The 11,775-nt window shown below is 42.7% G+C and overlaps 1 protein-coding gene across 5 annotated transcripts in view; it reads left to right on the plus strand.

The window, feature by feature from the left end:
* The window catches only part of zmiz1a (zinc finger, MIZ-type containing 1a), a 98,811-nt gene extending 87,036 nt beyond the window's left edge, over positions 1-11,775 (plus strand). For 4 of the 5 annotated variants that reach the window (XM_038737651.1, XM_038737652.1, XM_038737655.1 and 1 more), the window contains 18 exons: positions 38-173; positions 2,173-2,287; positions 2,428-2,648; positions 2,742-2,943; positions 3,075-3,356; positions 4,204-4,383; positions 4,596-4,664; positions 4,766-4,931; positions 5,039-5,180; positions 5,417-5,627; positions 5,806-5,911; positions 6,077-6,237; positions 6,352-6,419; positions 6,528-6,596; positions 6,688-6,965; positions 7,314-7,489; positions 8,019-8,342; positions 8,581-11,775. In XM_038737651.1, the coding sequence (XP_038593579.1) occupies positions 38-173; positions 2,173-2,287; positions 2,428-2,648; positions 2,742-2,943; positions 3,075-3,356; positions 4,204-4,383; positions 4,596-4,664; positions 4,766-4,931; positions 5,039-5,180; positions 5,417-5,627; positions 5,806-5,911; positions 6,077-6,237; positions 6,352-6,419; positions 6,528-6,596; positions 6,688-6,965; positions 7,314-7,489; positions 8,019-8,342; positions 8,581-8,688 (3,014 nt within the window). In that variant the 3' untranslated portion in view covers positions 8,689-11,775. The remainder of the gene's footprint in view (positions 1-37; positions 174-2,172; positions 2,288-2,427; positions 2,649-2,741; positions 2,944-3,074; positions 3,357-4,203; positions 4,384-4,595; positions 4,665-4,765; positions 4,932-5,038; positions 5,181-5,416; positions 5,628-5,805; positions 5,912-6,076; positions 6,238-6,351; positions 6,420-6,527; positions 6,597-6,687; positions 6,966-7,313; positions 7,490-8,018; positions 8,343-8,580) is intronic. The other variant, XM_038737653.1, reaches the window with a different exon arrangement.

Raw genomic sequence — 11,775 nt, forward strand, 5'->3', positions numbered from 1 at the left:
TGTGTGTGTGTGTGTGTCTTGTGTGTTTTCCTTGCAGCCCTGCTGTCGTCGTGGTGCGAGGAGCTGGGTCGTCTCCTCCTGCTGCGTCACCAGAAGAACAGGCAGAACGAACCGCAGGGAAAAGTCCCCATGCAGCCCAGCATGAACAGCATGAAGCCCGGCCTCACACACAGGTCAGTGGGGAGTCTCTGACACATCTCCTGTCAGATTATTAAAGACTGTGCTTATCTTACTGCAAAACCAGATTCTCAATTCAGTTCAAGGTTACCGTTTTTCCATCTTACGAATGAAATGAAGCTTTTTAACCCCCCCAAGAAAAAAATTTGTTAAAAGAGGAGTATCAAGGGAAAAAAAATGTGCAACATAAAATCAGTGAAGTGCAGCTGTGATTTGGCAGACATGAGATACTTGTATTTGAATAAATTCAGTTAATACTACTGTTTTTAAGCATTTGTTTGTAGTTATTCCCCATTGAATGTAATACACATCCAACACTCAGGGGTTTTTTTTTTTTACAGTTCAAATGTTTTTATTTGATTTTCACAATACAAATCAGCAAACGATTTATTCACACAGACCCAAGAACCACACACACCAACATCAGCCCTCAGCCTACATCTGTCTCGCACATACATAATGGAGAGATGTTGATTTTCTAGGGTAGTTTTTTCTATCTGGCCATAGTTGCCAATATTTTTACCTTTGGACTGCAACTTCTTGTCCATGTCCATCCACTGTACTTGTAGATTCAATCATACAGTGTGTAATGTATTTAAAAAATAAATAGATATATGTATGTGTATATATATAGATAGATATATAGATAGATAGATAGATAGATGTATGTGTGTGTGTATATATATATATATATATATATATATATATATATAAAGTGTTATAATACATGCATTTCTTTTTTATTATTGTGAGAAATAACATGACCCAATAAATAAACAACACAACATAGATAAAATACACTGAAATCACTGAAGCACAACAGATAAGAGGAAGTATGTGTTGGGAGGGGGTAATGGGTGCTGTGGGTGTGTGTGGGTGTGTGTGTGTGTGGTGAGATGATGAGATGAAAGTGTCAGGGAAGATGCAGAGAAAGAGAAGAGAAATGCAAATAGAGGAAAAAGGAAATAAAAATAGATTGTTTATAGATTTAAAATGATTTATTTAGTGGTCACGGTTCCAAAACTGACAAATTTGTGTTATTATTTTCAAGGTAACCTTTGATGTCTTATTTCTCTGCTCCTTCCCGTACATTTTTAGATGGTGCATTCTCCCAAATTTGTACCAAACAGATTGATTAGAGCTAACTAAGGCTCTCTTTAGTACCTTTTAAGAGACTAGGTGCAGTGGTGGCTCTGGTCTTTATTATGGTATTATTTTGTATTCAGCGCTTCTGTAATACACACATGCCAAGATACAAGAAGCTTTCCATTGTTTGGAGAGGAGCCAAAATTCCTTTGAGTAGAGCTGAGGTGATTTGGGGTGGAGTGACAAACCAGCAGGGAAGCGAGCTGTGAAGTAATGCCTTTTGAGAACATTGTGTGCTTATGCCTCTCTCTTGAAGAAAGCCTGGAGTTGGCCAAGAGTCCTGCTTGCCTCTGCTGAGGATCTTAGGATAATGTTGTGCCTTTATGAGGAAATACTGAACACGTCGTCCATTCCGAGAGCTAACCTCTGAGCGAAAACAAGCTGCTCTCCAAAAACAGCAGTTACTTCCCCACTCCACCGGCCACTTGCCTCTTTCCCCATGAGGATTTAGCTTGTTTATTATATGTAACAGTCTCTCATATTTTGCCCTGATATTTGTTTTAAATCTGAATGCTAAATATCCCCACTGCTCTCTACCTAACCATATCCAAAGGTTTTTCAACAACTCAAAGAAATAATTTAATCATGTTTGTTTTTGAACTGGTGTGTGTATGGAGATTTTGGAGATTTTTACTCATCTCCCAGTGCAGCCATTTGCAGATATCCTGGCTGAAAATGTGTTTTGAAATTGAACGCCAAGCATTTCAAATTGCCTAACATTCTGGCAAGAATAATTCCCAAATTATTCACATTTTTGGACGGATATGCAATTCTCTTGGCTTTCTTGGCCAGTTGAAACTTCAAGTGACATCAGGCATGCGTGTTTTTGTTTTGATCTACTTTTCCCAGTGATGGATCATTTCCCTATGACTCTGTCCCCTGGCAACAAAACACCAACCAGCCCCCTGGGTCATTGTCTGTGGTTACAACAGTGTGGGGTGTGACCAATACGTCACAGAGTCAGGTATGTCCATGCATGAACAGCATCCTCTGTCATTATGTAAGTTCTGACATACAGTTGGTGCTGGTTGGTTTCTCTGCTTACTTTATTTTACAAACCTAATGTATATTTTATCTTCCTGTATCGTGCTTTGTTAAATCCAGGTGCTAGGTAACCCAATGGTGAATAGCAATAACCCCATGAATCCTGGAGGTAACCCAATGGGATCAGGTATGTCTGCCAGCGCAGCAGGACTCAACTCACCTCAGTACAATGCTCAGCAGCAACAGTTTCCAAACAAGGGAGGCTCCAACCAACCGTACATGCAGCAGGGCATGTACGGCAGGCCTGGCTACCCTGGAGGTCCTGGGGGATACAGCGGGAGGTAAGAGACTGGAAACAACTCTATGTAAAAAAAATATATAAAAATCAAGTAATAAAATTTAGCATAATGATTAAAACATGTTTTTTTTTACAGTTATTCTGGAGGCCCAAATGCTCCTCCAGGAGGTATGGGAATGACCTCTCACACACGTCCTCCTGGTGACTTCACTCAGCCAGCCGCCGCTGCTGCAGCAGCTGCTGTCGCTGCTGCTGCTGCTACGGCAACGGCCACAGCAACGGCCACGGTGGCAGCTCTGCAGGAAACCCAGAATAAAGACATGAACCAGTATGGACAGGTACAGTACACACCTGCTAATAGATGTTTACAGCTGCAACCACAAATATACACAGGAACCTATTATCCCACCACCTGCTGGAGATCCAAAATAATCATATTAAACACTGAAACCTTGTGCTTTGCCTCCAGATGTGTTCATCGTTCCAAATGGGCCCCGCTCAGGCCTACAACAGCCAGTTCATGAACCAGCCAGGCCCACGAGGCCCCCCTGGAGGTATGAATCCAGCCAGCATGGGATCAGCCATGAACAACCCTAATATGAGTGGGCCTCCCATGGGCATGAACCAGGCTCGAACCCCAGGCATGGGGCCTTTTGGAGCTCACGGCCAAAGGATGCCTCAGCAAGGGTATCCCGGAGGACCTCGACAGGGCATGCCCATGCAGGGGATAAAGAGGCCATATCCTGGAGAGGTGAGTGGAAAGATCTGACAATTAATGTCGTATTATGAGATTATGTGCAAAGCCAGTGCTTAGACAAACGTAATTTTTATGCTATTTTCCTCTGGTATTTCTTTGCGTCTGCGCCTGTTTTCCTGGCACCAAATGAACCTGTTTGCACCCAGGAGGGAGGAGGGTGTGTTTATGCTGGTGGGGTGGTACAATTTTGCTTACAAAATGGCTTTTGTGTTAAAACCTGCTGCAGACCAGCTCTTATTGCAGATGCAGATGCTGGGCGCACGCACACAGACCACAATGACGACCACGGTTTTTCCTCTCTCCTTTTGCCACACTTCCTCATCTACTACAGATTGATATGTGCTTTAAAATAAGATTCTTACCAATAATATCATTCAAGTGCGTTCCATGAAAAGTGATGCTCTGTTTAATGAGCTAGTTTCACGCAGCTTGTTGAAAGTCGGATCTTTCCCATGCAGTTGATTAAACACCTGTAGTAATCACACAGCAGCAGGAATGAAATTTGTGTTTAATTTCTGACTTGAGAGAGGAGCTGTGTGTAATTTTGCACACGGATGGCACAGCAGCAATAACCTCGTTAATTATTTAAATCTTGCAAACAAGGTGACGGGACATGTAACACTAATTAATGTACTGTGTTTTTTAAACATCAGACTCGAAAGCTGTTATTCACAGATTGCAAGCAAGATCACCTGGAGTGGCGAGAGCTACATCAAATCTGCACAGCCCTTTTTATTAAAAGCAAAACTGCTGGTCACGTCCTTTTGTGTTTTGTATTAGCGTTTCTGGAAAATAGAGCCCTATGTGTTTAACATATTTTCTTATAACTTTCTGCTTCCAGGCAAGTTACGGGGGGCAGCCGTACGGGCCAAACAGTCAGTTCCCACCACAGCAGGGGCAATACCCCACATCCAACGCCTCCAGGCCGCTGCCATCTCCTAACTACCCCGGCCAGAGGATGCCAGGGCAGCAGGGTCAAGGACAGTACCCACCTGGCATGCCCATGGGCCAATACTACAAGGTCTGTAATGCAACAACACTCATCCATCTATCCATTTGCTTACTTACAACTTACGCCGGCTCAGGAGGGGGGCTGGAGCCTATCCAACCATGCACTGTGCAAAAGGCAGAGACAGATGGATTAATAGTTATATTTATATCACATTTTGGAACAAACTACATATGCCTGGTTATAATATATCAAATTATTATTGCTCTCTACTTCCTTTACAGCAAGAGCCCTTCAATGGTCAGAGCACCAACTTCTCCGGAGGTGGATACTCCTACGGCCAAGGAAATGGGGTATGTTTTCAGCACGACCTTTGTGCTAAATTTGACCCAGTCATGCATGGGAAACACGTTATGCAGATGTTTTCATTATTGCACTTTCCTGCTTTTTACAGCCCCCCAGGCCAGGCAACTACCCACATTCCCCGGTCCCTGGAAACCCTACACCCCCTATGACCCCAGGAAGTGGTATTCCTCCATACCTGTCGCCAAACCAGGATGTGAAGCCCCCGTTTCCACCCGACATGAAACCAAATATGACAGCACTACCGCCCCCTCCATGTAAGTACCCTTTTATCCTTGTGCTCTTTTATTTCATCTGCCGCATTGTGTGACTTTACCAGTGTTAGATTAAAACCTCCACCCTCTCTGTGTTTCTTATTTCCCAGCAAACTCCAATGAAGAGCTGCGGCTGACATTCCCAGTCAGGGATGGAGTGGTGCTGGAGCCGTTCCGCTTGGAGCACAACCTGGCTGTCAGTAACCACGTCTTCCACCTTCGACCCTCCGTCCATCAGACCCTCATGTGGAGGTAAGGCCACCTCGGTCATTCATTGCTGATCAAATACAAATTTGGTTAGTTTAACAGAATATTCTTAAAAATATAATTAATTGAAATTTATCCATAATAATTGAAATAATTGCTGTACCACTTTCATTAATTCAACATTTGTGTGGTTGTTTCGGGGCCATAGCGAATGTTGTATTCAGGCAGGAACTGAATGTTGACGCAAACCCGCCAACTCTCTCGTCCTACTACACCCATAGGTCAGACCTTGAACTGCAGTTTAAGTGCTACCACCATGAAGACAGGCAGATGAACACCAACTGGCCCGCCTCCGTCCAAGTCAGCGTCAACGCCACGCCCCTCACCATCGAGAGGGGAGACAACAAAACCTCCCACAAACCCCTGCACCTGAAGCACGTATGCCAACCTGGAAGGAACACCATCCAGATTACAGTCACCGCCTGCTGTTGTGTGAGTGCACACTACCAGGACAATGTAAAACTACTAACATTACAGAAATTGAATTATTTCATTCATAAGAAAAATCAGCTGGAAAGATTGTACACAGATGATTTAACTTAGTATAAGTGTTGCGCTGAATAGACTGTTTGATTTTGTTTGTTTTCGTTTTTCTCGTGTTGCTTTGCAGTCCCACCTGTTTGTGCTGCAGCTGGTCCACAGGCCATCTGTGCGGTCCGTCCTCCAGGGGCTCCTGAAGAAAAGACTCCTTCCTGCAGAACACTGCATCACCAAGAGTATGTCTCATTTTGTGTATTAATGTTGTTAATGTGCATAAGTACATCTTAATTACACGAGCGTACACCTGTTTCTCCTTATGGTTCTCCCAAAATTGGTCTTGAAGTACACCTGCAACTGCTCACAAAGTAATACCTTCCCTCTAAAACGCTTTCTCTTTTTAGTTAAGAGGAACTTCAGCAGTGTGGCGGCGTCGGCAGGAAACGCCAATCTTAACGGGGAAGACGGTGTAGAGCAGACGGCTATTAAAGTGTCGCTAAAATGTCCCATTACCTTCCGACGCATCCAGCTACCGGCTCGAGGGCATGATTGCAAACATGTCCAGGTTTGTTTAGATTTAAAGAGGCGGTAAAAGTTTATTGTTCATGAAAAATGTTGTCACAGGTCTCTTTGAATGGGAGAAGATTGTTTTAATGAATTGTGATGTTGTTCTCCACAGTGTTTTGATCTAGAGTCATACTTGCAGCTCAACTGTGAGAGGGGGACATGGAGGTGTCCTGTGTGCAAGTAAGTGAAAAGTTGTTCTGTATTTTGGGATTTTTTGGATGGAAAGATGGGATCACTAAAGGAGTGCCTCTAATGGATTATATCTAATGTTTATTTTTCTCCTTTCAGTAAAACAGCATTATTAGAAGGCCTGGAGGTGGACCAGTACATGTGGGGAATCCTAAATGCCATCCAAAAGTAAGTTCTTCTCATTCTTAGGCTAAAAATCCACCCTTAACTTTTAGTCCATCCTCTCAAAATTCAAACTTTCTACTTTCTCCTTTAATAGTTCAGAGTTTGAGGAGGTCACTATAGACCCTACATGTAGCTGGAGACCTGTTCCCATAAAGTCTGAGGTACACATCAAAGAGGACCCTGACGGACCACTTGCCAAGCGCTTTAAGACCATGAGCCCCAGTCAGATGACCATGCCCAATGTGATGGAGATGATTGCCCAGCTAGGGCCTGGCCCAGGACCTGGCCATGGCCCTGGACCAGGTCCCAGCCCCTACCCCCCACACCCTAGTCAACATGCTAGTGGCAACGGGGGAGATTACCCTGGAGCAGGTAAGGGAAAGCAGCCGGGATCCAACTATGTAGATAAATAACAGGATAGTCAGCTCATTTGTTGGAAAAGTGAGCTGTTTTGCAGTTTATAGCAGAAACTACTGATGTGTCTCTAGTGCATTAAACAAAGAAACAGCCCCAAGGAGAGTTTTTTGCTGAACCTGTTTTAAACTGGTGTACGCTCGTTGCTCTGATAACAGTAAAAAAAAAGTGAAATGTGTGTATCCTGTTGTGCAACCACTTTGAAAAGAAAACTTTTTGCAACAGTAAGGATTCATTAAACAAGTCAGCAAGGCCAAAATGCAGTTAGCGTCTTGACAAAATCTGTTTGTTCTGTTGTCCTTCAAGGCAACAGTTACCACAGCCAGGGGAACTTTGACTTCCCTCACGGGAACCCCTCTGGTGGTGGAGGAGGTCCCCCTATGAATGACTTCATCCACGGCCCCCAGCTCTCCCACCCCCCAGATGGACCTGGTGGAATCCTCTCCCAGGACAAGCCGCTTCACCACGGCATGAATGATGCAGTAAGAAGGACTGACTTTCAGGGCTGTTTGCTTTCCTGTGCCACTGTACAAATAAAGCATGTTTGAATGAATAGTATATCACTATGCAATCTAGTTGGCTTAAATTAGAGTAATGTTTGGCCTGAGTTTTATGTTTATGTACTAAAGTATTTTGTCCCGTGGCATAATTTGGTACCTCAGTTTGTAGAAGACGGTCTGTGCCGTACTGAAAAAAACTGGCTCAGATTTGTTATCTGACCAAGGTGCAGCTTGTGCCTCTAGCCAGCATGTGTGCTCAGTCATACTCACATGCTCATGTCACCGTATAATGTTGCAGCTGTACATGTCTGCTGATCACAGCTTCCATTCAGAAGGCCTGTTTCATATTATTCATGCTGGAACTCATTTCGCTTTTCCTCTCTTTCTTCCCACGCACCTCCCCCCCCTTAACACTCTCTCCTTCCCTATCTGTCTCTCTCACTATATCTTCTTCCTTATTTTTCACTCTCCGTCTCCTCTCTCGCTTTCTGTCTCCCTCTCACACCTTCAGATGTCCCATCCCGATCAGTCCCATAACTCCATGCAGCAGATCTTGCATGCGTCTCCCCACCCTGGCAGCCAAACAGGGCCGCCCTTGCATCACAGTGGCCAGTCAGGGCCGCCCTTGCATCACAGTGGCCAGTCAGTGCAGCCCTTGCATCACAGTGGCCAGTCATCGCAGCCGTCTCGCCAGTCGCAGCCTCAGCAGCAGCCTCAGCAGCAGCCTCAGCAGCCTGGGCAGAACAGTCACCCCCACAGCGATCTGAACTTTAACCCCTCCTCAGACGGCCAGATGGGTCAGGGAGCCCAGGATATGCCCGAACCCTCCCTGGATGTAAGTGTGCCTGCTTTTGGGCACCGTGAGCTACCTGTTAACAGCTAATTGTCTGCTGCTGCTGCTCTCATCTCTTTGCTGTGTGCTCTGTTTGTGTTTGACTCTCAAATTGCTTCTGAGCAGCAGGTAGCTGTGCTTATGTGTACACTGGCTTCAACAGACACTTGAGCATGATTCAAAGCTGTTAAATGTTATTTAGCCTTGCCACTCAGGGCCTCTTTCTGCCTTTTATCCACAGCTGCTTCCAGAGCTGGCCAACCCAGATGAGTTACTATCATACCTGGACCCCCCCGACCTTCCCGCCAACAGCAACGACGACCTTCTCTCCCTCTTCGAGAACAACTAGCCCCTCGCCTCCCCAACAAACCCTCCTGCACCTACAGGAGTCGTCATGATTGTGTTTGACTGTCCGTCCACAGGCACTTCACTGACACTCCAAGCAGCTACCTATGCTCGCACACACACACACATACACAGTCTCTTGACAGATAATGTGTGGCATAGGAGCACGGCTGAAATGAGGCACCTGTTTGAGGACTCCAAGAGAGAAAGCAGGAACGCCACACGTCCCCCACACTCCCTTTTTTCCTCGTGTAAAGATTCCACGCACCAGTTCCACCACCTGACTCGAAACACACCATTTACAGCCATGTAGGCGGGCACTAAAGTGATATTATGTATATACATATATGATATTTGTGACTTTTCAACTGAAAACTGTGCAGCTATAATCATCATGTGTAAACAACACGGAGGAGAGGCAGAGAAGTGTTGTAGCTTTGTTTTTTTTTATTATAATTTTCCATTTGTGAAAAAAACATTGTCTTGTAAGAGTTTTTAACCTATTTGAAATGTGTTCTTCCAAAACTTTGGTACATGCCATGCCCTTTGACCCTCAGATGTCTGTGTGTGTGTGTGTGTGTGTGTGTGTGTGTGACAGTTGAATTACTGGAACTCATCAGAATCAGAGTGCTGAAAGGACGAGCTAAAATGTCCTCCAGTATCAACAGAGGAAACAAGCGCACGTTGTGCAATGTAGTGTGTGTGAGTGTGTGTATATATACCTGTGTGTGTGTGTGTTTACGTGTCCTCATTTGTTTGCCTGCGAGCGTGTGTGAAAGACAGCGGGGGAGCGAAAGTTTGAGACGGAGGAGGGAAGAAAAATATTGAATGGAAGAAACATAAAACAATCCACTTCAAGAGCTGTCTCAGTTCTTCTCCAGCCAGTCCGCAGTTCTTCTTGTGTATTTATTGTAATGTTTCACTCTTCCTCATCAGATTCAGCACCATTTTGTGCATGTGTGCCAATGGCTCCTGTTGTCTTTGTCCAGCCTAAACTGCTTGATCAAATCATTTTCTATCATCTTTATATTTATTATTTTATTTCAAACCCATCGTTTTTTTTAATTATTGTTGTCCTCTTTCATGTGTTTTATTTTTATATTTTTGTTATTCATTGTCCCACATTGAAAATAATCAGATACACATCACCAAAGTTGTCCTATGCTTTTTGTAAGGGGTTGGGCCTGGATATTATGTTGGTGTAAGAGCAGGATTTCAACATGCAACAGATGTCTACAGAAGTTTTTAAATCACTGTATTTTATAGAAACATCTGTGTGATTGTACTGATCTTTCCTTTTGTCGTTTTGTTACTGTTGAACTGCATCTTTTTTGGGGAAAACATCCTGCATGATCCAACAGTGTTTCCAGAGCTGTTGTATATACCCTTTGTGAATACTTTGTACTGTGCCTATTTTACTGGGAACTACACGGTACTGTATGTCTGTCAAGGACTACACACACTCACAAACTGACACAGAATCCCTTATAACCAGTCCAATATTGTAATGAATTGATCCAAATGCACTCTCTGGCCTTGTATTGAGTACCTGTGTATTGTGTACAGTTTTTCCATTACCCTGTGACATTGCGTCAGTGAAAATGAATATTTGAATTGCTCAGCTGGCAAGTTTTAAGAGTTTCCCCCCTTTTATTTATATATATATATATATATATATATATATAATATATAATATATAATATAAATCAAGGAGCTTTAAACAAGCTGGGGGGAGTTTCTGTCTAAAAGATTGTTGCTTAGAGGTCCAAATTTCTCTAAAAATGATTTGTTTAATATTATTGGAACAAGTGACCTCGTCCTTTATTTAAAGTGAGAATGTGCAAAATGTCCTCTAGATTGTTTTTAGGCCTGGTGATGAGCTTTTGATTACCATACTTAGCAAAAATATGTGAACCTGATTTGTGTATTTTCATCACATTTTATATTGTTTCAAGTTTTAAGTTATTATTTTTGTCCCATGTTTTTATGACAGGTATAATTTGGTTTACACAGTTTTATGCAGTACAGTCATTGAATTTAAAATATACTGTATGTCGTTGGATACAAGTTCCCCCATTTGAGAGTTGTAATCTGTTTAAAGAACCAAATATGGCTTTACTGATCTTCAAAATAGATCAAATCGCCTGCATATAACACAATTGAAGGATCAGATGTTGTTTGTGTTTGTTTCTATGTTTGTGAAAGACAATGCACTGCCGCATTGGGATGTTTTATCTCCCTACAAAAGGTGTAACCATAACCTTTCACAAAATCACGTCTAGTAATCTGAGAAACACAAATTCTACTGTCTGATTGCAGACACCGGAAATTGAGTTGAGGATTTAAAAGAGAATGCAATTAATATTGTAAAATGAATTTTGCATTACATGGGGAGGTTGTGGCAGAGGGTTGGGGTTGGGGATGTAAGGGATACATGTATATAATGTAAATGACAAATAGAGACACATTAACAGAAATGTATTCATTTTCTCCAGGGGGAGTGTGCATAGTGTATTTAGAATTTGTAAAGCTTCCATCCTCCTGTCAGACATTGAATTGGCAAAATGAGTCTGTGTTCGATTGCGTCTGTGCAGACCTCTCTAACCACGCCTGTTCATTAATGTAAGATACTTTATGTACCCCTCCACGTGGGGTTTCCGAGAAAAAAAAGACATTTTCCTTTGTGTAATATTAAACTTCTGTGTATTTCTCTATTACCTGTGTACTTTATAAAGGTGCTACAAAATTATTCAAACCTTTGGAGGTATAATTGGGACTTGGAGACATTGAGCTTTGAGTGGCTCATAAGGGTTGTTTGCAAATTTACAGTTTGTAAAAAAAAAAAAAAAATTGTCAGATTTATCATTTTTATGCAATTTGGCAAAATATGCTATAAAAGGTACAATCTCAAAGTGATTGGCCCAACAAGCGGCAGTTGTCTCTTTGGTTTTGTACATTCTATGTACAATCATTTCATATTCTAAACTGGTCAGAAAAACATTGTGATTTTTAGTCTTGCAAATCTGTATGTAGTTAGATGACGTGACATCCTAATATTTATCTAATAAATATGTATTCAGATGAAACACAA

The sequence above is a fragment of the Micropterus salmoides genome, unplaced genomic scaffold, assembly GCF_014851395.1.
Source record: "Micropterus salmoides isolate LMB-PRFRI ecotype aquatic unplaced genomic scaffold, ASM1485139v1 Ms_hic_scaffold_22, whole genome shotgun sequence".
NCBI classification, from domain to species: domain Eukaryota; kingdom Metazoa; phylum Chordata; class Actinopteri; order Centrarchiformes; family Centrarchidae; genus Micropterus; species Micropterus salmoides.